Source organism: Scardinius erythrophthalmus, assembly GCF_964197995.2.
Source record: "Scardinius erythrophthalmus genome assembly, chromosome: 7".
Lineage (NCBI taxonomy): Eukaryota > Metazoa > Chordata > Actinopteri > Cypriniformes > Leuciscidae > Scardinius > Scardinius erythrophthalmus.
The window spans coordinates 42,969,100-42,996,528 of record NC_138227.1 but is presented as its reverse complement, the minus strand read 5'-3'; the positions used below and the strand labels follow the sequence as shown (position 1 = coordinate 42,996,528).

General features: G+C 40.5%; 2 protein-coding genes across 4 annotated transcripts; both read right to left on the bottom strand.

Annotated features, from left to right (window-relative positions):
* Window positions 1–2,249: 2,249 nt before the first annotated feature.
* Window positions 2,250–20,517, bottom strand: bace1 (beta-secretase 1). Of its 2 annotated transcripts, XM_081369968.1 has the most exons (9): window positions 19,726–20,517; window positions 13,146–13,234; window positions 12,834–13,050; window positions 12,603–12,740; window positions 12,096–12,230; window positions 10,222–10,323; window positions 9,977–10,126; window positions 7,827–7,998; window positions 2,250–3,877 (listed from the first exon to the last, which is right to left on the bottom strand). In XM_081369968.1, exons 1-9 carry the CDS (start codon window positions 19,990–19,992, stop codon window positions 3,633–3,635), a joined length of 1,515 nt encoding a protein of 504 aa, XP_081226094.1. In that variant the 5' UTR covers window positions 19,993–20,517; the 3' UTR covers window positions 2,250–3,632. The 2 variants fall into 2 exon arrangements, with proteins under 2 accessions (XP_081226094.1, XP_081226093.1); XM_081369967.1 differs by having other exon boundaries at window positions 12,603–13,050; window positions 19,726–20,132.
* On the bottom strand, window positions 20,063–26,613 carry LOC308693180 (T-box transcription factor TBX1). Of its 2 annotated transcripts, XM_081369973.1 has the most exons (9): window positions 26,555–26,613; window positions 26,256–26,427; window positions 25,795–25,896; window positions 25,150–25,321; window positions 24,911–25,066; window positions 23,288–23,355; window positions 23,045–23,169; window positions 21,446–21,544; window positions 20,063–20,603 (listed from the first exon to the last, which is right to left on the bottom strand). In XM_081369973.1, the coding sequence occupies exons 2-9, from the start codon at window positions 26,318–26,320 to the stop codon at window positions 20,575–20,577; spliced, it is 816 nt and encodes a 271-aa protein (XP_081226099.1). In that variant the 5' UTR covers window positions 26,321–26,427; window positions 26,555–26,613; the 3' UTR covers window positions 20,063–20,574. The 2 variants fall into 2 exon arrangements, with proteins under 2 accessions (XP_081226099.1, XP_081226098.1); XM_081369972.1 differs by lacking the exon at window positions 20,063–20,603 and having other exon boundaries at window positions 21,253–21,544.
* Between the last annotated feature and the right edge of the window lie 816 nt (window positions 26,614–27,429).

Below are 27,429 nucleotides of genomic sequence, written 5' to 3'. Positions count from 1 at the left end.
AGCACAAACCACCCACGAACACAGTCTCAGCATGTTTGTGATGCGCTAGAGGAGTGGGAAGCTCGTGAGGGTCTTTCACCTGGCGAGACATTCCGCACTGTAACCCTCAGATCACCAATGTTATTTGCCAAAGTAGCCCTCTCCTGGTGCACCAGAAGAGAAACTAGATCGGGAAACAAGCAAAGGGACTCACCTCATAGAGGCACGCGAGTCTTGATCTTGACCACGCATCTTGAGCGCCAAATGACGCGCGTTGGGTTGCCGTGACAACCCACGCTGTCAACCGGCGCTCGACGGCACACGGCACGCTGAGCGGCTCGAGCCTTTAAAAAGGGGAGACGAACAACGTGCCGACGTGGTCATGCACTCATGAGAGAACATGAACCACCCACGAACGCAGTCTCACACACTGATTAGGCATGTGAAACAATGAACGTGGCCGTCAAATAAGGACAGGAACGATCGCATCCAGAAACACACGAGTGAAACGTCATCCTGAAAAGGACGCGATCTTCACTCGTGTTGCTCTTTCAGGAAGAAATTACTCTCTTTATTGTGCTGAAGCACACAGGGACCCAACGCGGCGACACAGCAGGGAAACTGCAAGCCCGCTGTGCGCACTCAACCGTTTACCAGCTGTAAAAACAGCTTTTGAATTAACAGCGTATAGACGCAGCCGGCAGACAGGAAATCGCGCGGTCGCTGAAACGCCGTCTCACCAACACAGAGAGGTCCCTTCCCGAAACAGCAGACTCGTAGAGCGTAAGATAAATACCATCTTAAAACTCATTCACTCAGAGAGGACACAACCGGTCGGCTCCGAAGCAGAAAGCGTTAGTGTATGCGCTTGATTCCGCCTTATACCCGCACTGGTAGGCGGGCCGCGGAATGCAAACCTTGCATGCCAATGTTCATTGGCTCGTTTTAATTCACTCGAAGGCAATTGGTCTCCCTAGCGTGATCCCAATTCTTCAGGGGAACTCCCCCGACGAGGCGTCGGAGTTCCCTGCTGACGAAAGGGAACTGTAGCTAACACGTTGTGTACAGTGTAGGTCTAAAACACATAAACGAAGGTCTAAATTTCAGTGCCTCTACATATTAAACTGGTTAAATGTAAATTAATTTAATCTTACCCTGCGGAATATGCACAGTGTTGATCCTGGATGTTGTCATCTGTGATTGTGACGACCGTAACATGTGGCATTTCCTGCTTGCATTGTGATCTGTAAACCCTCGCTTCCAAATTAATCTTGTTACTTATCATATTTATTTTAAAATCTTTTTTATATCCCTCCATGGCATATTTAAGTCCCACTTGAATGCTCCTCGATGAGAGGTGGTCCTTCCGCGTCCAAAACTGATCACATCTTGGGCAAGGTTTTCACACTGACAGCTGTCATTGTAAGACAGTTAGCAACTCGTTTGTTTGTCCGAGTACGCAACAGTAACTAAGGAGGGCGGGGCTTACCAATAGGTCAATTGTGCCCAACTGACCAAGTCAATGTGTCAAGTAACTACATTAGGTGACCAGGAACCAGGCTCAGTTAGGAGTTCAGCTCTAACAGTTTGAAACAATTTAACAGATGACTCCAGACTATAGCACAAGTCAGTGTTTTTGTAGACTGATGCTATTTAAAACATTAGAAACAATTCCTTCTGCTTGGAGACTGGCATGGACAATGACAGAATTTGGTGACATCATTGATGTAGTCTGATGGGCAGGTTGAAAACATAGACCAAAATGACCAGCAAGTGACCATAGTGGTTTGCACTGAGGGCTTATCTGGTCATCGAGGTCAGTGTTGCTCAAGTTGACTATCTAGCCTGGATACAATGGCAGAAGAAAGCATATCAATGGTAGGATCAGCCATGTATCTGTTAAATAGGTTGCAGGGATGAAGAGGAGGGGTCCAAGTACTGACCCTTGAGGTACCCCGGGACCAGTCGATGTTCTTCGGACACCTCTCTCCTCCAGCTAACCTTGAAAGACCCACCTCTGAGGTAAGATGCACTCCAGCAAAGTGAAGTTTCTGGGATGTGCAGGAAAGAAAGTGTGGACAAAATTATCTGATGGTTAATTGTGTCAAAAGTTGCAGATAAATCTAGCAGTATGAGAATTTATGAGTATGTAAGTGTTAGAGTAAATAAGAAACTAATTAAATTTAAAGAAAAGCTATTGTTAAATGTTATATTCCATGTAATGTTGTCTTAATGTTATCTTCCATCAAATCCAGTGATGCTACAATTTTGAATAGAAACATTATCTTTATTCCCGGAATTCCTTTGTTGAAAACTTGGCATAGGATTGAATGAACAACTCTGTTCACTGGCAAAAGAAGCAAAAAGCAGATTGTCATGCTATGTTTCACACAATTGCCAAGAAATGAGGCCACACACTGCTGTATTATGCACTTTATTGGATGTAAGAGCTGCCAATCTGGATTTTCTTTAATACATGTTACGAGTTAGCAGTAGGAACCTGCTCTGCAGATTTTTCGGTTTAGACATGTTTAGTTCTGGCTTAATCTGAAGGTTTGGTTAAGATGATGTAAGAGTGTGTGTGCTTTTCCTAATATATGTGAGTTATTATATGCATAATAATAAGCAGCATTTGTTTTAGGTGCGTTTATTGTTCGGTTGCATGTGAGAGTGTGTGCAATAATATTTGCAATGTGAAGTCAGCATTTCAGCTCTATACGTGTCCAGAGTAATGATACAAAAGCTGATGAATATTTGTTACATCATTTAGATATGAATGTTTGAGTAATTCTCTAGAAAACATGCCCAGATAAGATATAACTACAAAATCAAAAGAAATAAGAATTTTAAGATCCTATTTAAGTCCATTGCTTAAAATAAAATAAATTATAATATATTATGTATGGTTTTACTTGCTTGTATTTATTTATTTATTTATTTGCATTGAGGTAATGGAAATTTGGGAGAAAATGTTATTGAAATGGTCATGAAAATAGTCACAATGCAACTCTTAGTCCCAAAATAGGCTTTATTTTTAAATACAACTTCTTATTGTTTTCTTTTGATTTTGGGGTAAAATATGACTGGACATGTTCTCTCCCAGTGACATTCATTATTACATATCATATACGTCCATTTACTGTAAGCTTTCAATTAATATAGTCAGAAGATCATATTGTCTTAGTGAGTAATAGTAATATGAGTTCCTTATGGTATTTTTAGGGTCATAAACAGTGACTCAAACAGTACTCTGTTACTCTATATTCATTTTGAAGATCAAACAATATTTGTATTATAGAATATGACATCTTAATATAGCACACAAACTCACTCTCACTTTCAAACACAGACACACCCACTCATATAGTTTACATAACTTTACTTGAACAGTCCCAGGACAGCTATCCACACTTAAAAGTCTGTAAGATAAGGGATCATTCACATAATGTACTCAAAAAGGTTTAGAGGTTACGAAATCCCTCCAAGGTGGGACAGCCCATGTTTGTGTGTGTGTGTGTGTGTGTGTGTGCATATTCACAATTATAACATATGCAGTTATAATTCTTGTAGCCTCATTAATATTTTCCCTTCTTTGAGAACCTCAAGGATGGCCACCTTTACAAACAGTTTAAATGCTGTACGTTTGATATGGCTCACTTTAGGAGAGATATGTCATCAGAGAAATCTCCAGCGCCCAGAGGATGAAGGCAGCGCGTAAAACGCCACTGACAGACCATGAGGCACAGAGGCAGCATAAATAGGGCACAGATGCCCGCCATAATGTAGGCGATGGTCATCAATGTGGACTCGTCGGTCTGAGGGACATTGTAGCCACAGTCCTCAAGGTCCACACCATGGAACGGTCCCTCCACTGAGGCCGTACGGAACTCATCGTGGACTAGAGAGAAGGAGATGAGGAAAATAACAAAGACAAGAACATGAACAAACACAGAATAAGGAAAAGAAGTGGGGTTGGTAGGTGACATGATCTCATTGCAGTAATGTGCCCAGATCATTTATTCTTATGTTAGTAATTCTCAGCCATCTCAATGATGATCTCATAAAATACTTATTATTGTAATATTATGCGTTTATAATATAATATGCAATGTGTTTTTTGTTTGTTTGTAAGGTTTTTTTTTTTCTTATATTTATTTTGCATTGGATTCGATTTTTCATGTTGGTATAGGCGGATCTTTTGTGACATCATTGTTTATGTTTGCCGCGTTGCATCACGGGAATCGTGTGGCAGGAAACACCGCTAGATACCTGTAATTTGATTGTTTTGCACGTTTGGAGGAGGATTTAGAGAAGAGGATGGTTCACTCTTGCTGTGTGGTCGATTGTCCGGCTCGTTGGGGGCCTGATAAAAAGTTTTTTCGAATTCCCTCCGAAAAGGATCGCGAAAAACGAAAGAAATGGTTGCGTGCAATTAGGCGATTGAACCTGGACGCTCCGAAGCCTGGATTCCTAACGTTACTGATCGAGTTTGTGAGGCTCATTTTGTTCATGGTAGGCCTAAGTCTTAGTGACTATGTATTTATAGAAGATTGAATAAAATAAAAAAATAATAAAACTGAGTCAAATCAACCGATGTGTTTTCGCGTTCTGATTCAGGTGTCCCAAACCGCGATCCACAGCACCCAGACTACCGTATTTTCCGCACTATAAGCGGAGGCGCACCTTCAATGAATGACCTATTTTATAACTGTTTTCATATATAGGGCGCACCGGATTATAAGGCGCATAGAATAGAAGATACTGCAGTCAAACGTTTGACTGGGTTTGCGTTATGCAGTGGTCACCAACCTTTTCAAGCCTATAAGATCACATCCAAGTCCAAATGTAAACCAAGATCTTCCACTTGCAAAAAATTATGAAAAAAACAAGTGGCTGAGCTGTAAAACCTTGTTTATACTCGACGCGTCCGCATGAGCGCGAAGGTAACGTTAATAAAAAAACTAATATATATCCGTCTGCTCGGACATATTCGGCTTAACAGCGCGCGCGCCTCCGCATCCGCAGATGCACGACTTTGAGCCGAATCTGCCCGAGCAGACGGATATTAGTACATCTCATCATCACCCAGTTTGCGCGTCTAAATCAGTTGTATGGTCTGGTGTTCAATCTAAAACAAAACAGTTGCGTCAAGTATAAATGCCTCGTCTGTTTGGGGAGTTGCACGCACAGTCAGCGGAGATCTCATATGGGCTTTGAATAACTTCGATTTTGTCACCAATACAAATTTTGAGCTTCTCTCCAAACCTCCTCCGGTCTTTAGATGTTAAAGTGCTTATATATTGTGGATTTTGCCCGCTAACTCTCTTGAAAGTGCTCATCGCGTCTTTACAGCCCGCAATACTGTTTGATTTGTTGCCACACAACCACTCGCGCATGCGTACAAAGATGTCAACAAAGATCCTCCTATTGTTCCCTTTCTAAGGAACGAGACGCTGCATCAATGATGCTTTGGGAACGCCCCTGCGTGATTTTGTCTGAAGCACTTGTGTCAACTAGTCCAATGGCGAGACAGAACATCACGGGCGGGTGATGTCACGACCAGGAAAGCATAAAAGCACAACTGGAATGACCAGCATTAGCTTCTGTGCCTCAGCAAGCACTAGAGCTTAGATTCTCTGCCCGAGCCTGAACTTGCGAACCCGCGGGACGGGTCGGGCCGATATTTTCCGCCACTATCCTCGGGCCAGGCCCTTGACCAAGCATTTGTGTTTTTTTAATCATTACTTTATTAGCCTAATTGGGTGGACAATGCAACACATGTCATGCGCAGTGCCTCCTCCACTCGCACGCATCACTCCGTGCCTGCTGTGCTGTATTGTGTAGCTTAAGTGCAACATGGAGCTTTAAGATGTAAAGGAAAAAATAAAAACAGGAGAATTAACTTTGAGAAAGTCGGAGGTATGGAACCATTTTAAACAAGTCGTGGGCAGTGACAACATGTGTTGGCTTTGTTGAGTGTTCACGTTTTTTTTTACCGTTTCTTCATTCGGATCCATTTGCGATCCGTTCCATTCTGAATAAACAAACAACGCAGTTTACATGCTTCGTCCTGGTTGCATTATTCATTAGGATAATTCTAAACAGATTTCTGTAGTTCAAACAACTCGGAATTGTAGTTGAGAACGTCAGTTATAACGGCCCATGTATTAAAAAATGTTCGGGTTTAAATCGGGCTCGAGCTCATAATGTGTAGGGCCGGGCCGGGCTCGGACACATCGTGCACTGGCACGGTTAGGTTCGGGCTTGATTTTTTTAGGCCCGATCTAAGCTCTAGCAAGCAATCTGTGTGAAACTGTTATTTATTGTTGTCTGTCCACTATATCAGTCAGCAGCATACCATATTATGGTGAGCAAGCAAACATTTAGATTGTGTGGTCCTCCCTACCCTCGTTTCATTACAGGAGAGTATACACAAAATGTATGTGTTGTTTGTTTGGGAAAGGAGCATGCTCTGTCCGCACTCGAGGGTGCTGACTCTGAGCGAGGTACTATTGCTTCGCTCCCGCCTATGATGTTGTTCAGTCTCGCGTTACTTGCAGTCCCGGCCCCGTTGCTGCCGAGGCAGAACGGAAGCTGGTATTGTGGTGTTTGCAAATGGATGGGAATGGGTTAGAGATGGGCGCCACATTTTCTCTGCCTTCAGCCGGGGGATCCAGCGCTCTCTCTCTGGGATTGGAAGCCAGCGCCGCAGCTTCTTCTGCCCCGGTAGAGAGCCTGGTGCTTCTGCAGTCTAGCTCTGAGGAGGTAGAGGTGATGGGGGAATTGCCACCCTCACCCTCATCTCCTGCATATGAGGAGATCAGCGCTCCCTCTCACTATCTCTAAAACTCACTATCAGGAGTTTTAGCTCCGCTGTTGTTGACTTTTTCTCAAGGGAAGAAAAGGCTATGCAATAAAGAATCTAGTGACTCAGATCTCGTGTTTGCTGAGGCAACGCATAAATTACGAGTCCGTAAAATGTAGTGTGTTGCAAGCTATAAATGTATGATTCTTTTATTGTATATTGAAATATTTGAATATAGTTCAGCCTTTTCATCAAATGGCCGGCCGAGAGACAGAGCGCTCGGCCAAAAAGCTAATTACACAAGCTTTTCCTGTCATCAAAATTACAACATCCACGTTGAGGGCCTTCCATTCTTTCCCGATGTCCACTATGAGAATTTGAGATTGCAGATTAAACCCTTTTCAGCTCGGGTATTCAGTTCTTAATTAAAAAAAAAACAGACACTTGAGCTATCTGTCCTCTGTCGCGGCGTAGTCCCTTAAGGCCCAGACATTACCCTCCAGGCTGGTTAGAACTACTTTGGCGCTGGTGGGTAAGGCGTATACGTCAGCAGGCAGACCTGTTAAGAGACCTGGAATATCTTCCTCAACAGACTCAAGTCTCTGAGGTTGGTTCCCACCTCATTATACTTGTCCATTCCTCCTTTGTACCCTAGGAGGCCGTTCTGCCAATCCCGCCACCCTCAGTGCTTCGGGGCACAGCGGTTTTCAGTGAGCGCATGCTCGATTTTCCTTGAAAGGGAACGTCTCAGGTTATGATTGTAACCATAGTTCCCTGAGAGACTTCCTTCATCCCTGTGATCGACTTGCTTCTGATAAAAGAAGCTAATGCTGGTCATTCCGGATGTGCTTTATGCTTTCCTGGTCGTGACGTCACCTGACCGTGATGTTCGGTCTTGCCATTGGACTAGTTGACACAAGTGCTTCAGACGCAATTGCACAGAGGCGTTCCCAAAGCGCCAATATTTTTATTTTATTTGATTGTGGCACAAGTGTCCTAATTCTTTCTGAGGCCACTGTAAGTGGAGAAAATGCTCTCTCACCGTGACATGTGCTGACAGCAAATCCAATGCGTTTGTGTTCTCGGTCAAACACCACATAGAAGCCCTCCATGATGACGGCACCCATTACTGTACCAGTGCTCGACTGAGACACAGCGAATTTATAACAGTCCTCCTGTGCCGACGCCACGTCCTCCACCGGCCTCAGGTACTGCTGCAGAGACCCGAGAGAGACAGACACACATCAGGTACACATCCCTGCGTTCCCAAATCAATAAAGATGACAAAACAGACAAGAGAGCAAGAGGATTATTTGAAGAAGCCGATAATCTCAGCATGGTCAGTATGTCACTACTGGCTTGTACTTTTGGACCTGCTGTTGTATGAGTCTAGCTTCAAGAGAGCAACTGTACATCTGTGTTGTTATATTATCCTGATGTTATTCATATACCATTTAATCATTTACTTCTTGCTCTTGCCAAGCTTGTAATGTTGGATTAATTCAAGGGTTTACAACTATGGCCCTTAAGATCCCCTTTCCTGCAGAGTTTAGCTCCAACTTTCAACCTTAAATTCACCTGCCTCTAGCCCTGTACCTTTCTAGTGATCCGGAAGACCTTGATCACTTTGTTCAGGTGTATTTGAAGCTAAATTCTTCGAGAAACTGGACCTCAAGAGCCAGAGTTGGTGTAATCATATGATTGTGCGTTTTTTTGTGCGGTCACAAACTAGGAATGTCTCAAAGTCATTAATTCACCACGTGTCTATTAACATGTCCGTATATATAGAAAAAAAAGATCCAGCTACTCCACCAGGTTGAGTGGTTGTAGTTGGTACAGTGAGGGAATTGCATTGAAATTTGAGATATAGTCTCCCATGCATTGCGCTTTGCACATTTGAGCTCAAGTGTCAAACTTTACTCTTGAAGGGCAACTGTTCTGCAGTGTGTAGCTCCAACCAGCTCCAAAACACCAGCCTGGACATTTCTAGCAGAGATGGTCTTATGATTGGGAGACATGAGGGTCCGTGGCTTTACCAGGAGAAAGCATAAAGGCCAACTTAATCCGGGTGCACACTGCAATTTTGGCCACGATTTGGCCGTCTGAGACAAATTTTCGATTGATGACCGTTGCGATCAAATCTTACCTCAGACGAAATTGTGGCAGAAGATTTGACTCATAGTCCTGCAGTGCGAGTTCTCCTACGACGACCATCAAATTGTCTTAGTTTTTCAAGACAAGCCATGACCAAAATTAGCGTTAGAGATTTCTTTGTAGCCACCATTTCAATCCCGCGTGTAACACAGCTCACATCACTGAACGTGTCATTGATTGATGATGTAAAACTCCAGAAAAGTTTTCTCCCGTGTCTGTTGTTAACGCGTCTTGACTGCCATATAGTCTGACATCAATGACAACTGAGATCTTACAGTGTGACATGGCTTATAGCGTTCATTATGTTTGTACAGTCTGACAAGCAACAATCGTAAAGGACTATTATAAATTGCACAGTGCACCCGGCTTTAGATCACGTGTGCCCTGACAACCAATCAAATTACAGTCTTGATGATATTGAATTTCTTTCAGTCGTCCAACAGTCAATCACTGTTTGTGGATACCATAGAAATTAATGAGAAGTACCAAAACTAAAGTGCCCTATTTAAGGGTATAGGGAGCGATTTGGGACACAGCACTTGATTAGCAGGTTCAGGTGTGTTTAATAGGGTTAGAGCTGAACTCAACTCATTGAACTCCCTCCAGGAGTTTGACACCCCTGTTTTAGCATATACAATTATTTGTCAAGTATTGCATGCTTTCAGAACACATGCACAGTACATTCTGCAGTAGCTACTGTGACAGTTTGGTTGGCACAAAGGGATAGTTCACCCAAAAATGAAAAATTAGGACTTACTCTAGGGAAAGCAGTCATACAGGTTTAAAAACCACACGAGGGTGAGTGAATAATTAGAGAATTATCATTTTTGGGTGAACTATCCCTTCAACTGTTGCCGTATGAATATAGAATATGGTTTGACCGATAATCAATTTGATCATTCTGACCCATATTTCGACTTTATCCGTTATCTTTATATATGGGTTATGTGGCCAGTTATCACCCAGCAGCCTCTTATATCAGTATGCCATCCTGAAAGTTGTCATAGCCATAGAATGAAGAAAGCAGAATGATGGTACCTGTGGCAGGATGGAGATTCGGAAGGACTGGTTTCTATTTTCACTCATTAGGTAGAGAGAAATGACAGGGAAGATATGCCAGGGTGTGGTGCCCGCCTGCCAACATACCAGCTGCTCCCCCAGCCAAAAACCTGAAGGAAACTGTTCAGTCTGTGGAGACAAAGGTCCAATTGTGAGAGAAATCTGAAAACGTTTAGCATGTTCAAGACCGAGTCCAGCTGAGACAGAGTGTGATTTAAACTGACCGATGAAGCCGCTTCAATGGCCTTCACAGCAGCCTGGAACACTTTACGAGGGAGACGCAGGTTTGTAGTGCCGCTGTCCACAATACTCTTATCATAGTTATACTGAGAGAGAGAGAGAGAGAGAGAGAGAGAGAGAGAGAGAGAGAGAGAGAGAGAGAGAGAGAGAGAGAGAGAGAGAGAATAAGAATGTCTGCTTTTAGCAATGGCTAGTTTAAGTTACACTTTATTTTAAGGTGTCATTGTTACAGTGTAATTATACATTTAATTACTGAGTAATATGAATTAATAACATGTACTTACTATAGGGTTAGGGTAGGATTAGGATTTGGTTGAGGGTTAGTTGCATGTAATTATGCATAATTTACTGTTATTACTATGGTAAGTACATGTAACAAGGACACTGCCAAACCTTACCAGGCTTTTTTACAGTAAAATACTGGCAACACCATGTATGAAAGAACTAATGTTAAACTGGTTTGTAAACTGTTTTCACACAGTCAGTTGTAGTTCTTGTGTTTCTCTGTTTTTGTTCTTGTTTCTCTGTTGTTCAGTGATTCTGCTTATTATGTGTCATCAGTGTCTCAATTCACTCACTTCTTTTCATTCAAGGGGACTATATTAGTGAACTAATGAAGGGAATAGTGGATGAGTGTATAGGGTGTGATTGGGAAAACAGCCTCTGAGTGTCGACTTTGAGCGCTGTTAATTCACAGTATATTCCTGTAGGCTACTTTCTCGAAAACGACAAATATAACCCAGAATGCATTGTTTTCTACAATATATTATTGTTTTAATGGAAAATGGTATGATACTGTCAGAATTTGGCCTTTTTTTACAGCAAGGGTTAACAGTGTAGTTTGTTTAATAAATAAAAAAGCAGCAGTCTGTTCAATTGCATTCTTTAACCATGGCCAACTGGGAGATGTTTCTTCCAATATAGTTTTGGCATCTGGGAAAAATATCCCTTAAAATGCACTACTAACAATGTCCAACAGTAGGCACTCCTTTGTCTTGCTAATGCTCCTTTCATAGGTTATTATTTGGATGCATATACAATAAAATAAAATAATAATTTTTTTTACAAATGTTTCTTTTGTGCATAAACAGCACACAACCTCATTTCAACACATTTGACAAATGGCTACACTATTTTTAATTTTGTAATTTCATCTGAATATCAACATTTGTGAGATTTATTCAGTCAAAACAGTTTTAAGGTTAATTGATCTACAGTGGATTTGTGTCTCTGGAAAACAGTGATCTATGACATTACATTGAATATCAAAGTTTTTTGTGTCTATTTGTTAACAAAGGATTTGTGGATACATTATTGTTTTTGTTTTTTGTGGAGTATAAATGATATTTTTACTTAAAAATGAAAATGGGCCACCAGAATTGGCATATAAGGACCATAGAGACATGTTGTTACTCTTATTATGTTTTGATTGAATTCTTATTGTAATCTATCGAGTTATTATTCAATATATCCATGAATTAGACACATTTCAGGTATCTTCACTATATATTAAAACCTATAGGCTAATTGAGTGAAATCATTTCATTTGAATTCTTAGTGTTGATATGACATATCTTCATATCTTAAAATATGGGCAATCAAATATGTAAATATTCATATGCCTCTATTAATGGCATGTGAAAAATATATACAACAGGTTTAAAGGTTTTAATGTTTAAATGTGACCTTCATATAACAATAAAAAAAATTGTTTTCTTTTGTTATTAGAAACAACCCCAGGGAAATAAAAACGCACATGCTTGAATATACTTGAAATGTATTTGTGTGTGTCCTCAGTTTTCTCTGTAGAAATAAATGCTTCATGGCAAAAAAAAAAAAACAGAAGACTTGTTCTCACTTCTTTGCAGTCCATATTGAGATCCTGTCCGTTAACCTCAATGCGCACGATGATGACCTCATAATACCACTCTCGTCTGATTGGTGTGTACCACAGCTCCCCAACATACAAAGACGGATCTACTCCCCCAATGATCTGGAAATAATGAAGACAATCTGTGAATGAACAAATAATTTTTATAGTATTTCAGTGTTATTTTAGTATTTGTTTTGTTGCACATCACATATAACTTTTTAACAAGTGTGTGATTCAAAGATTTTACTAATTTCATATGACTGCACTTTTGTTCCTCAAAACACACAAATCATATGGACTATTTTTATGATGTATTCTTGTCCTTTTATCGGAGCTTGGCAGTCTCAATCTCATTTAGTTTTCCGTGGAAGAAAGACAGCCATTTAGAGTAAATGACAGAATTTCAACTTGGGATCAATCAAACATTTCTTGCACTGAAATGGTCTTCTTCTCTGTCATGTTTTCCTGTTCGATCTTCCCAGCGGCTCTCACCATACTGCCCCCTACAGTGGAGCTGCCGGCGCTGTAGTTCTGGGTGAATCCTGCTCCACAGAGCTGCAGAGAAAACACGTCTGGGACGCTGGTCTGTCTCAACAGAGAGTCGAAGAACGGCTCTAGAGTCTCATCCGGCTGAAAGACGGAAAACCTGATTAGAAGAGACTTTTCATTAAGCATTGTGAAGTTACGACAACACAAGCGCCCAGAAACCCTGCAGGAACCGACCCTTGCGATCTCGGCGTAGGCCAGCCCCAGTATTCCCTCCCAGTTGGATCCGTTGATGAAGAAGCGATCCGACTGGGTGATGGCAGCGATGTTGGCCCTCAGAGACACATTTGGGCCGTGAGGAATCGACACCAGATCAGTGCCCAGTTCGCCCTCCCACCGGCCCTGTGTGTACGGCACATACACACCGCGGCCCAGATCTCTGTACGATGACGAACTATCAACACAAACAGGAAAATGTTGCAAAGTTTATTAGCCTTTATAACACATGTCATGACTCATTTGTGTGTGATCTGTTATTACTATACTCACAGAGAACGATGGTAATATCTGTGGAGGAATGGGTGAGCGGCGGCACCGACTGCAAAATTACTGCTGCCCGTATCAACCAAGATGTTCAACTGAAACACAAAGGGATTTAATCTGTGGTTAAAGCTGCAGTCTGTAGTTTTTCCTCTTTGTCGCCATCTCTGTTGGAAATCTGCAATTGCAGTTATCCGCGGAATTATCAACTTTACGTGCGTTGTGCCTCAGCACGGCACAGCGCGGATGAATCCGATGTTTTGAGGAGAATGTGCATCCTGGATCCTGGCATTCGCAATCACAGATTCTACTTTTTGGAAGTGTGACCAACATTTTCAAGAATTTTCACCAGAAAATGTCGTCTGAACAATTAACATCCACTTTTGTTCCCAACTAAGGGGAAAAAAGCATTGCAGTAAATTGCGCTGATTAAATCTAACAGTCGCTTATCATATCACGTCAAACCATGCAAATTATACTTTGTTCTCAAATTGTTAATGTTAACAACATCAGCATTGCGTGGCTACATTTAATGCCCTTCCGATATTATCCTTGTTTTCGCATGGGCCGGTTGCAGTCTCTTTTTTTCTGTAAACACTCTTTGGTCTTTACTTAAAGACTTAAAGGAACACTCCACCATTTTTTCATATTAAACTATGTTATTCCCTTAACTAAGACGAGTTGATACATACCTCTCTCGTCTCAGGTCGTGCACTCAATCGCTCTGGCGCGCGGCGACATTTTGATAGCGCTTAGCTTAGCCCAGTTCATTCATTAGGATCTAAACAGAGATGAAGTTAGAAGCGACCAAACACCTCCACGTTTTCCCTATTTAAATACAGTTACACGAGTAGTTACACGACCAAGTATGGTGACACAAAATAAAACGTGACGCTTTTCTAAGCGGGTAAAAAGGATAACTATAATGTATGGCGGAATAGCACTTGGGAGCACTTCGACTCAGCGCAGTAAAAAGTCACACTTGAAAAATCCTCTCACTTCTGTCATTAGAACCAACGTGACTTTTTACTGCACCGAGTCAATGTGCTCCCGAGTCCCAAGTGCTATTCCAAGTGCTACATTTTTGAGCATTTATATCAATTTTCAACTAAATGATGTGATGATTGCGATTTGGTTTGAGCGATCTCTTCCGTCTCAATATCCTTTCAGCCAGAGCAACAGAGGGAGCTCACAAGCAGAAAACTGGAGTAATGAATCATAGGAGTTCACCAGATTGCATGTTTTTATGACGTATTATGCGGATGCATTAGTCTGGTATCAACAAAGGCACAGGGAGGGAAGAGACAGATAAAACATGAGTCATTTATAATCATACATGATTTGTCTAAGTTCTTCACTGGTATTTTCCATAAACATATGTTTTTATTATCGCAACGGTTAGCAAGTAGCCTTTAGCATTGCATATAAATATATTTCTGCCTCATATGGTGATCAGAATCCCCATCGGATCGCAAGGAAGTTAGTGGCACTAAGCACTTTTCCACGTCAAAGACCGTTCTTATGAATATGAACGTTGGCGTGGATTTTCGCACAAACTGTTCAAATCTGTGCATACACACCTTTATACATGAGGCCCCTAATCTCTAGATGTGGCTCAGGTCTGTGACTGTGACTATTGCTCTGTTGTCAAATGTTTCTGACCTTGTGTGTGTTTGTGAAGGGGTATTTAAGAATGAGATATATTATCGATCTGCCTCGTTCACCAGCGACGGACTGGCAGCCTGCCTCTCAGCGTTAGACTCACTGACTGAGCGAAATGAGATCCACACTGAGGGAGAGAGAGACAGACAGGATGGGAAACCTGAGAAATCTTCAGGACTTCACAGATCTCTAGCATGTTTTAGCAGATAGACTGCTATATTGGCTGTGTAAAAGAATGGTTGATTCATGACATATTATATTGATAAATCATACTGACAGACCACTTCTAATACTGCTTTGTTGTAAAAATATCATACTTGTACATGCACAAATTTAGACCAAACTTAACTGAATTGTTCCAAACACATCTCTCCATCTCTATTAGAGAACCGTTTTCGATTCATCAGTGTTTTTGAATTCAACGGTGGTTGATACGCACTTGACCTTCTTACCACGTCTGCCTATTCCTCTCAGCAGCTCTTCAGCGTTTCTCTCGTGTAGTAAGAATTGAGCTGACTCGTCATGTCATTGATTTGTCCTGTGGGCTTCCTGTTATTCTGCTCACTGAATCTGGCTTGTGTGCATCCTTCCTCTAAGGCCTGCCTTCACCTCGTCTCTCAGTGCTTCCTCTTCTTCATACATGATATGACCTTGTTGACCAGAAATGATATTGTGGCAATGGACCGTTGAAGATGTTTAGTGTGCAAAAACACATTCATTTCCTTCCACATCATTTTTATGCTTGTGTATGACCCAGTAGACGGGCACACAAAACAGCTATAGTGATGCTAGCTCAGCATACGAGTTCTCTCTCTCTATCAGAGGAAAACGGGGTTTTATCACTCTGTGAGAACTTAGATCAAGTCTTCCTGTAGCTTAAACAGTAGAGTTCAATTCCCAGCAAATGCATGAATTAAGCAAATGTTTAGCTTGAATGTAAAGTAAGTCGCTTTGGATAAAAGATGCATAAATGTCCTTTTTAAACGTTTTAATAGAACAATTATTGTTGATACATGTTTCTTATAACAAAAAGATGGAATGTAGATCTGTAGTAGTGAATATGTTCTGGGCAATAGTGCACTATTATTCTACGTTTACACAACAGTTTTTAAATAAAAACAGATTTTTTTGCCATTCATGTACTAAAAACGCGAACTAAAACGTGTTTCAGGGTACGTTTACACAAAAACAATGTACTAAAAACAGAAAGGTTTTCCGTTTGCATTTTTCGTGTACAAATGACAACTTTGTGAAAACAATCCCAATTCACGCGGATCTGCGAAAATGTCTAAAATACTGTATTCTGCTGCCAGGTCAGTAGATGGAGATGTCACTTTGTAAAGAAACACTGCGTGCCTATAGACTGAACAAGTAATACGCATGAGCATGACGTCACTGTTTTTACAAATTCACATTTTTGTAGTTTACAAAATAACGGTATCGGTAACAAGGCGATAATGGTATCGTTTTCAAAAACTTGCACTTTGAATCCCGTTTTCAAAAGATTGCATTTTCAGACCCCTAAAACACAGTTGTCATGTAAATGAATGGCCAAAACACATAAAAAGTTTTCCGCTTTCAGTTGAAAATAGTGTCGTGTAAACTAGGGCTGTCAACTTTAGTCGTTTAGTCGACTAATCGGTCATGCCGTCTTGGTCGACTGACATTCTCATTGGTCGACCAGTCGCATAATTTTTTATTTTTTTTTTCACCAATAAAGAAATTTTTATTGATTTACTCCTTGATATTTATTCCTTTATAAGCTGTTATATATTACTGTATTCTAAATATAATTAGCCTATGTTTTATCCCCAACTTTAAATGCTTTAATTTAGGCTATTTTGTAACAGCGCCACAGTTTAGCGCACCATGCACGTAGGACACTCGGGAACCGCACCTGTGGCTGGTTGCACTGCTGCTTCGCGCTCAGTAAGGAATATAGGTAGTAATCTCTATGTCTGTCTGTCCGTTTGCATTTTGATTATTTCGAGTACCGTTCATCCAGTCGACTTCACAAGGGAGTGCAGTGTCGCATTTGGTGCAATATAGACAGACACGCGAGTCGCGAAACGTTCAGAATTAATAGTAAACTACAGAACAGCGCGAGCGGGAAGCGGCGCACCTCACGCGAGCAGGGCTATATTCTCCGAGAACGGACACTGACTGCACTAGTGATATAAAACGCACACAGTCTGTTAACTTAAGCAATACTTTTAAGGTAGTCTAATATTTTTCTGACTAACAAATTACTGACACAGTAAAGGGTAGATTTAAATAAAGAAAAACTAAATTTAAATGAAGAAAATCAAAATTAAGTTAGCCTAAATTAAAAACGAAATTAATTTAGATTGATAATAACGGGTAAAAAGTCTAATACATTTTGTTTCTATTATTCTATTTTCCACAATGTCAAAGCAACAGCAGCAATACAAGCTCAGGCAGGGACTTCGGTCCATACAAACTCCGCTGTTCTGCGCTCTAGCCAGAGAACACTCCCGTTGCTGGAACACTCAGGCGTCGGTTCTATTTCTAGCATGCGCGTGTTTTCCGCCTGGCTCAAGCCGCGCCTGAGATGCGTGTCTCACCAGGCAGTGTGCAAACTCCAACCTGTTAACATGGGAGCCGAAATAAAAACAGACACGCCACACAGCTGAGACTCTCACGCCAGCAGCCAGTGTGTCGCCGGCCTTATTCAAGCGCGAATGAACCGTTTCGCGGGGGATCCCAGGTGTCCAAAAAAAAAAAAAACTTTTTTTGTTGATGTTTTATAAATGCTCTATGACAATTGTTTAATAAATGTTCAATCAAAATGCAAAACATTGGTCTTTTTTTTTTTTTTCGACTAATCGTTGTGCAGGACAGGACTTTGGTCGACTAAGCATTTCTTTGGTTGACTACAGCCCTAGTGTAAACGGTCCATCAAAGTGCACGTTTTTGAAAATGATACGTTATCGTCTCCATTAGAGCTGCTCGATTATTCGTTAAAAGGTCGCGATCTCGATCCAAACACCAACACAATCTTACAACTATACTGTGTCTATTAAACCTTTGACAAAAATCACACCGGAACATTCAAATCGGTGTTTGCACGGCCACTGATCCAGAAAGAACCGCTGGGATGTAGGCTATAGGTATAAAACAGCTTCACAAACAACCACACAGTATCATTATTTTTGCGTTACAAATATTCATATTATTACAGAAGAACTGAGATAAAAGTGCAAATTCAGATATAAACACTGATGTCTACAGAAGTAATCAAAATCGAGTAAATTACCTTTTAAAAGTAACATGGTGCTTCAAATAACGATTGTATTGATTATATGGTCACGCCACCAAGTGGCGACAAGTGACTTAATACAATGCATTTGTCACTGAATCAATCAAGAGATGTTCAAAAAACGCTAATTCATCCAGTAATGAAACAAGTGAAGTCTTTATGAGCGAGTCATTGAATCGTTTATTCAAATCAATTGCTTTTAATAATTCATTCAGATTCATTGAACATTTTAAATAGGCCGCAAAAATAAAACATTTGTTAGAACCGCTAGTAAATGATATGTTATTTTGTTTAGTTATCGGAAAATCGTGATTCTCAATTTATCCAGAATCGTGGCTCTGTAGTCTCATTTATGAAAAAAAGTGACATTATGGCTGCATCCGAAATCGCATGCTTCACCTTTAGTAGGTGACAAAATTAGTATGTCCGAATTCACAGTACTCATAAAAGAGTAGGAAAAATTTACCCGGGTGAGATACTACTTCCGGTGAAATTCTGAAGTGTGCATATGATGGACACTTTACTATCCCATGAGGCCTTGGGAGTACGTCACGATCGCATTCATACTACATATAACATACTGTTGTTGTTTTTTGCGGCTGTTAAGTAATTACTTATTCCAAATAAGTACCAACTCAAGAGAGGATGCGATTTCGGATGCATCCCCCGATTCCCAGGTGTATTACGCGTTCAGTCTATAGGTGTGCGGTGTTTCTTTACAAAGTGACATTGCCAACTACTGGCCTGGCAGCAGAATACAGGGTTTTCAGTCGTTCTCAGATCCGTGTGAATGGGGATCAGGGCTGGAGCTGTGAAAACTGATCCCTGTCTCAGCCTGTGCTCTTCACTACAGCTGTGACGGGAGGACACAACCCATACACTTCACAAAACAGACTGTTGTTTTAATCCCACAGTCAGCGTTTAGTCTTTTAATCAATGGTCTAATATTTCCATAAGGCACAGAGGTCTAAATGAAACAGGCCATGCTTGGAATGGAATACAAGCATACTGTAATGTGGACTACTATAAAAATAAAAATAAATAAAAAACACCAGTAAACACCAATAACTAGAAGGTGACAATTCCGCAACCTATAGACTGCATATAGCATATTAAACTACCAGTTTAACTCAGTATTACTATTTAACTGTTGGAATAACAGAAAGTGTATATCTCTTTAAATCACATTTCTATTTCACCAGTTCAGTAAAAAATAAAGCAAAGTATAAATAATCCTTCATTGCTTAAATATTTTATTTCTTTTTTGTATTTAAAGTAATAGCCCATGTAAATATGTAATCATTTTCGAAAACGGGTTCCAGGTTAGATAAATGTTAATTATATTATGGTTTATTTGTGTATTTCACTATTATTGTGACAGCCATGCTGAAAGACAACTTCCACATTTCAGCCCATGTTTAGCCTCGATAAATACAATAAAACACAATGTGAATAGATTATGTTTTCTTGGACAAAATCTTTCCTGTCCAAGAAAATTATGAAAATATAACATAACATTTGAATGGCCTTTTTTTTTTCTGGGGAGAGCAAATGTCAATAGGCCACATCACAAACAGTATGGGTAGTGTGGAAGTGTGCTGTTTTGTTAAATGGTGAGAGAGCCCGTTTATTTGGATTCAGTCTCACCTTCTGAGGTGCGGTGCCCACGGCCATTTCGATGTAATAACCTTGTCCTGACTTTCCACGAAGGTTGTCAATCATGTTTACAAAATTCATCCCACGGGCTCCTCTGCGTGTCCGGGCGGCTCTCGAGGGGCCCCGGGGGGCCGCGGGCTGCGAGAGGGGCCCCTGCTGCAGGGGGACACGGAGCAACACTGAGCCAGAGCTGCCAGCGGAGGAGGTGACCGGTAGAAGGGCCATCAATGCCCATGAATACAGAAGCGGCACTCTCATCTTTACACGCTAGAAAATCCCTTTGTTTACTTTAGAACGCGTCAAGTGGCGGATCCCTAAGTTCTATTATGGCGTCATAATGCACAGAATGCCGAGAGCAGAATGCGCAAATTCCAAATCCCAAATCCCAGCGAGCACTAAAGGACATTCGGGCTTATGTTTATTATCCTTCGTTTTCTCCATCCTCCGCATCTACAAACAACGGCAAACATTCCCGTTATCCACATTCTTATTTATCAGAATTGTTCCGAACTTGATGTCTATTGCAAAACCTTCCCGCGTGATCTTTAAGAAACGAACTGTTAAATTGAGACGTTCTATTTAAATAAATGCAGTAGTAAAGCAGGTGGGCCTCGCTCGTTTAGAGTTCGGTTGTTGAATGTCTGCCATTGAAATGTGCTCGACGTCGTGTCCATTTAGAGCTGTCTTTTACCCTTTGATAATTTGACGGCGCAATAATCCGCATCTATATGTCCTCAAACAGCTCCTGCCTCCTCCTCCATCTTCCCTGCATCCGCACGCACTGGAGCGATGTCCGAATCCTGACTCAATCATTAGGATGAATCAATTCTGTTGAATGATTCAGTCAGAGCGATTCGCGATGCGTCCGACTTACAAAAAAAAAAAAAAAAGTTAGGTGGTCCCACAAACAACGTAGCCTACATTCCACGCAAAATTTCTCTTAAGAAAAACAGGCTACAATGATATAGCTAAATATCCTGAGGTTTGATAGGGTGAAACGCTTTATTGAACCGGTTCATTGGGGCAAACTGCCCGAACGAACCGATTCGCAAAAATGAATCAGACATCAGACACTAGCGCATTGAGCGGACTCCACACACTCATGTCAAGCGCTGGAAATGATGCATCATGGGGCTTGAAGTTTATTCATCAGACAATTATCCTCATTTGCTGTATAACATTTATAAAAAAAAAAAAAAAACTTAAATTGAGTTTGTTTTCATGTTAATTGTTTACGCTGCCTCAACATGATATCTATCTATCTATCTATCTATCTATCTATCTATCTATCTATCTATCTATCTATCTATCTATCTATCTATCTATCTATCTATCTATCTATCTATCTATCTATCTATCTATCTATCTATCTATCTATCTATCTATCTATCTATCTATCTATCTATCTATCTATCTATCTATCTATCTATCTATCTATCTATCTATCTATCTATCTATCTATCTATCTATCTATCTATCTATCTATCTATCTATCTATCTATCTATCTATCTATCTATCTATCTATCTATCTACAGTACAGTATCTATCTACTGTATATCTGCATAATAAAGGGATGTTTAAATGAATCCCGCTCATCTGCACAAGGGTCTCGTTAGCCCATCAGACCCCTGTCTGCTCTGGCCGGCAGGCCGTCCCACTGGCAGGGTAATGTGAAGAACATGGGAGTGCTGTAGAAATGAGCATGTGAACCTCCATCTCTCCTGTCTGTATAGTCTGTCCCTTCACTATACGACAGTGCCGCTTCATCCATCGTTGTCTGTAGGGTTGGATCATGAGGATTTGAACGAACTGCAAAGGGAGAAGCAGAGGTTTACTACAAACAAGATACTTTTTTTTTTACTAAAATAGAGACTGATTACAATAAAGGCCACTTATACAATATTTTTTTCCAATTAAACTCCACTGTTGTTAAACAGCCCCATTATGGTTTTTCGAATATTTTCTTTCATGCAGTGTGTAATATAGCTGTCTGTGAATGTAAATGTTCTGCAAAGTTGTAGTCAAAAGTCAAAAGTGCATGAGAAATAAAGTTATTGTCTCCCAAAAGAAATAACGACTCTGAACCGCCCAAAAGAGACACCTGTAATTCGAATCCCACTGCGTTACTAGATGACACATTTGCATAATGCCCGCCTACGTTCTGCGTTGTCCTCAAACAAGCTTGCTTCTCAAATCTCGGAGTTTAATGCGGGATTCGCAGAACACTTGCTCTAGAAAGATGGGTCAGTACTCAGTTTATTTGGACCAACCTGCTCCTCAGAATCACAAGCTGTAAGTCAGAATAATTAATGATGAATATATTTTCTATCAGGTGTTCAAAATACGTAGTTTTCTCACAATATTATACATTGCACATCACCACATTTTTCAATGATTCTCAAACGACTAATTGGATTATTCAGTCTCTAAATCCCTCCTTTCCACAAGCTACTCTGCTCTGATTGGTCAGATGACCCAGTCTGTTGTGATTGGTCAACCGCTTACAGCACCTGTCGGAAGCGAAGCGCCCATTACCATAACTGAACTTCAGCTCCGGAGGCTTTCTAAATCAGTGATTGTACACACTGTAACGACTGTAACGATGGCGTCAATTTTACCATATCAATCCAAGTGCGAGTCCGATGATATATTGAAACTAGTTATTCAACCCAAACCTTAATCGCAAGGACGACTCGAGCAGGACGTTTCTCAGTGATGCGCTACTCAGTTTTAGGAACATTATGAAATGTTTCAACTGTAATTCCTCAGCATCAGCATTAACAAGAGTATGTCCATCAATAAACCCATGTGTATATTTCTAATTTATTGCAGTGCTATATGCAGGAAGCCGAGCACTAACGTGAATGACTGATGTAACATTAAAGTTTGCAAAACAAATCTTGCTCCATCCTTTATTTTTCTTTAAAGTAGTGAGAACGACAGACAATCTGTACTAATAGACAGTTTTAGGCAATAGTGGCTCACAACTGATTAGCAGAAGTATTTCAGTAAGACAGTAATAAGGTGAGTTAGCCAGAAACTTACACAATATAAAAATTAAAGTGTTTTTTTGACCTTTGATGCATGTAAACCTGTTGTAGGAGACTCCAAAACAACATTAGGATACTTTAAAATAGCTTAATAGAGGCACTTTAAAATATGCGAAAAAAATCACATTTTTTTAATTGTTGCATATTATTGTCTACAGAAGCTATTAAATTAGCCTTGGCAATAGCAAGAAGAGTCATCCATTTCTCCCCCAGAATGTTAGAAATAAATCCTTTAAATAAAAGCAGTAAGTGCACTCACGCGGTGCCTGTGGATGGTGTGGTGGCCTCTGGTCTTCACGCACAGCTCCGCTCACAGATGTTCCCTCAAACAGGGTCCAGGGCAAAGACAGTCGAGGAGATTCGGTTTGGCATTGAGCTGAAGGTCTGAGATCAGAAAGCATAATTATGCTCATAGTATCCATTCGATAACAGCTGACCATAACCATAAAAAAAGCTAACCATAAAAACCTCTGGTCTAACGTTACACAGCATTAACATCTACCTGTTTTCAGAATCTGCTGTTCGAAAGCCTTTCGCAAAGGGGTTGCAAGCGATCTTCAGCTGGGTAATCTGTGACAGGAAAGACACAAGCATCATATAGACTCACATTTCAAATACTTATTATACAGTTCTTGATAAAAAATACAGTTCCATTATTTTTTTAAATGTCTACCCATCAAAAATATAAATAGAAAAAAAAAATAACAACGGTTTGGAAATATAAACCATTAACTGTTACATGCATGGTAGCCAACATGCATGAAAATGAAGACTGAAATGGGTATGCCAAAATATATAGTCTTTACTTACAAAGTTAACACACAGGAGAAATGCAAACCACACTTAATGCAAGCGAGAACCAACAAAGACAACTGAAAACACAGACACCGGATTAGTTTTATGTTGTTTAGTCACGACTGAAGTGAATGGCTAGTGTAATATTTTGTCCTACTTGTCACAAAATTTTCTCTTAAAATTCTCTTAAAAATTTCTTTATTGATAATTGATCATTTCTTTCTTCATTTTCACGCCTAAGATCCACGAGCGTACAGTATGTAAAGTGTCCTGTACATGCATTTTACAAAGTTCTGAATCAGACGATTGTTAAACAGATGGAATTAAATTGTATAAATCGAATTCAACTTTTTTTTTTTTTTTTTTTTTTTTTTTTGCAAATATTGCAAAAAACAGTGAATTGATTTGCTGTCGAGCCAAAGATTCACAGCTAGTGAACCATCCTTAAACAGTGACATGAAAGTAATGTTTAAAATTTAGGTTACACTTTATATTGGCGGCCCTCCTCTACTAACTATATGAGCTTTGCAACTACATGTTGTAAAAACATGTACATGTGTTAGGTTAGGGTTAGGTGTTAGTGTTTTTGGGTTAGTAGAATAAGTTGACATGTATTTGCAGGGTCACTTATAGTCAGTAGAATGTCTGTTGAGGAGCATCACAATAAAGAGTTTGCAGATATTTAAGCAGACAGTCTACAAATACTCTAATAAAGCAATAAGCCTCTTGAAGCCGTGTTTTACAGTGGATATAGAACAGCTAAGGGGCGTTGTTAGGCTTTGTTAACCCCCTTAGCTGTTCTAAATTCACAAGACAGCTTCAAGGGGCTTATTGCTTTTATAAAGTCCATAAAAATACTCATTTTAATATTTATTTTATTCATAAAATAACCACCAGCTACAAAAAAATATACCGTTATAACACATTTATTCCTCAGCCAGGCAATGTAGTTCCTAAGAGGTTGCCAAGCAACACATGCAGCAACACAGAATCGGCAGTTGCGCAGTAATACTAATGTAATGCGATCACAGGTGTGTGTGTGTTGAGTAATTTACAATGGCTTCGAACGTGGCTCAACCAATCAGAATCAAGGACCGGAACTATCCGCTTTATAATGAGAGTAAGTTGACAAGTTGGTTCAAGATTACTTAGTCAACAGAATATCTAAAGTGGGCCATCGAAACAAAAAATGACCAAAATTGATTAGAATTTGCTAGCCTAGACTACTTTACTAACACTTGCTAGTTAATTACTAAAGGAATCCTGTTTGCTAGTCCTAGGCTTATGGGCTGTTTGAGGAATGTGTGTATGGATGTTGGGTGTTTGGTACCCTATGGTTCTGGTAGGCGGTGACTGCGATGAAGCGAGTTTCTGGGAAACTGAAGGTGCAGAAGTTGCGGTGAGCGAAGCGCTGACTGTTTCTGCTTCTGTCCACCAGAACCACGTGCAGTCGCGGCTGGTAGCGGTGCATGGAGTTCAGGATCATCTAAGACACATGCACAAGAGTGTGAACCTCTGCAGGATCCAGACAGTTATGTACGTTTGTGTGTGTGTGTGTGTGTGTCTTACGTGGCCATTATCGTCCAGCAGGTTGTTGGTGAGTTTGAGGCGGTCGAATGAGACCGTCTGTTTGATCCACTGGGATCCCCGTGCGGGTGAGTCTGGGTGGAAGTGCACTCGTCCCGGGGCAGCGATATCTCCTCGTCCCGCTACCAACCAGGAGGAGCTGTGGAACGCATACCTGCACACAGGAACATCGAGAACGTCCAAAATATGTCCGCTCTCAAATCAAAACAGAACCAACTTACCGAAGACCAGGGTTTGGCGTACTGCAGTGCATGAGGTCTGTGCACTAACATTTAAAATATGTTACTTTTAACTCTTAACTACAATACAGTTTTAATTCAGGATAATTAATTCAGGGCATAACAATTGCCCCTGAGCTCTCAGTCAGGATGGCCCTGAAATGGAAGAGGTCGACAACACCCTACTTTAAGCATGGAAAAACACATTTTCATGATTGCGCTATAGATTTGTGTTCAAATTGTTTGTAGTGTCCTGTTACAGTAAACTGTTGGGCATGGAAAAACATTAAATTAGGTTGTTTTTAGAGTAAAAATGATTTAAACAACGTCTTTTGGAGTTTCTTCAAACTTGTCTGGACATTATGCTAAATGTATCACAATTGTTAAGAAGCCTTTTCTGTTGAGATACCTGTATCGTTTGTCATCAACAGGAATAAAGTCCATTAGAAGAACATATTCTGCTGCTGGGTCCATGCCTGAAATGTGTACTTGAAACGTAGGAAACATCCTTCTGTATGAACACAAACTACATATCAGTGTCCACAGATATGACATTCAAAAATATTAATAACGTTAGCGGTATAGTAGAGGTGTTTTCTGAGCCAACCATCACTATTACCACTGCTCAAATCTCTAACCGCATAACTATTGAAGTTTGGTACCGTTTATGATGCCATTATGAAAGGACTCTTTGGAAAATGCCTTGAATAGCCTAGCAAACACTCAAATAACTTCTTTGCAACCTCAAAAAACACCAACAATACACTGGAATCACCATTCACATTTTCTTCAGACAATGTAAAAATGGAATGACATAATGCTTCGAAGAGGTCGTATTAGCAGATGCAAAGGTGTAGTATTTGATGAAACCTTCCAGCTTTTGTGACAATCATCTCGGTGCTCAGCTGGTCAAACTGCCGCCACAGGCTCTGCATTTCCAGCTGAACTCTGACGCTGGCTACTTCAGGCGCTTTGCTGCACGGCCGCCCTCCGCCTGGAGAACACGTCAGGACCAGAGGACCAGCCTGCGACAACTCCGAGACTACAGATACAGGAGAAGGGTACAAAAAACAACTTAAAGGCAGAGTGTAACGAACGTCCACTGAAGGCAAGTCGATCTGCAGTTTATTTCAAATAAAACATGAACTAAATACAAAAGAAACAAAGACCTTAAACCATGGACTAAACAAACTCATCAACAGCAGGTTACGAAGACAAAGCTAGACACAAGACTATGGTAACATGAGGGTTATATATATAAACAAAGACTAATGACTTAACAAGACACACCTGAAAGCAATGAACCAATGAGAACGTGACACAAAGACACTAGGGAAGCACATGACAAAAAGGAACCATGACTATGAAAACTACAAAACCAAGACACTTGAAGTGAAAAGTGAGATTAGGCATAAAATGAAAATTGTGCAAATGTGATATATTCAGTGATATACTCAATTTCAATATCTCACTGTTTCAAGGATGCTACGATATTTTACTTAAAAAAAAAACAAGATGAAAAATACTATTTTTATTTCACAAAGTAGAAATAAAGTAAAATATGAATATTACCATTCATCATTACTGCTGTACTCTGAAACCTGGTCCAACATCCAGTTGCATACACGGTCTCGGTCTGAATGTGTCTGATCCCATGCATCTGTGCCTCATGATGGTGCAGTCGTGGCTTTATATCTTCTGAGAGATCTAATATGCAGTGTTTCAGCACCTCATCCATATCACTCACTCACAGCCCATGACCCACGATGCCCACAAACTTACTCTGTATTGCACTCAAGTCTTTGTTAATTACATATACATCACCCAACATTATTGACTGCGAACAGAAGAATCTGTTGGTCATGGCAGCAATTGATCGATGCTTCGGTGTCACACCACCAACACTCAACAAACAGCTAATTGGACTTTTACCACCATTGTTCTGATAGACAAAGCTTTGCTGCAAGGTCACAGTGATGACCTTTGATCTAGGATTACTCACTTAGGCACTGAATAGCTCTCTATGTGCACTCTTCAACTGAGG

Excerpts from the sequence above, each read along its gene's own strand:
- LOC308693180 (XM_081369972.1), bottom strand. The coding sequence starts at position 26,320 with ATGCAGAGCCTGTGGCGGCAGTTTGACCAGCTGAGCACCGAGATGATT. Across the intron at positions 25,897-26,255 it reads ATTGTCACAAAAGCTGGAAG|AAGGATGTTTCCTACGTTTC; the intron begins GTTTCATCAAAT and ends GTGTTCATACAG. Across the intron at positions 21,545-23,044 it reads ACACCATCCACAGGCACCGC|TTCGTTCAAATCCTCATGAT; the intron begins GTGAGTGCACTT and ends CTCCCTTTGCAG.
- bace1 (XM_081369967.1), bottom strand. The coding sequence starts at position 19,992 with ATGAGAGTGCCGCTTCTGTATTCATGGGCATTGATGGCCCTTCTACCG. Across the intron at positions 10,127-10,221 it reads CCATTGAAGCGGCTTCATCG|ACTGAACAGTTTCCTTCAGG; the intron begins GTCAGTTTAAAT and ends TTGTCTCCACAG. Across the intron at positions 3,878-7,826 it reads TGCTGTCAGCACATGTCACG|TCCACGATGAGTTCCGTACG; the intron begins GTGAGAGAGCAT and ends CCTTCTCTCTAG.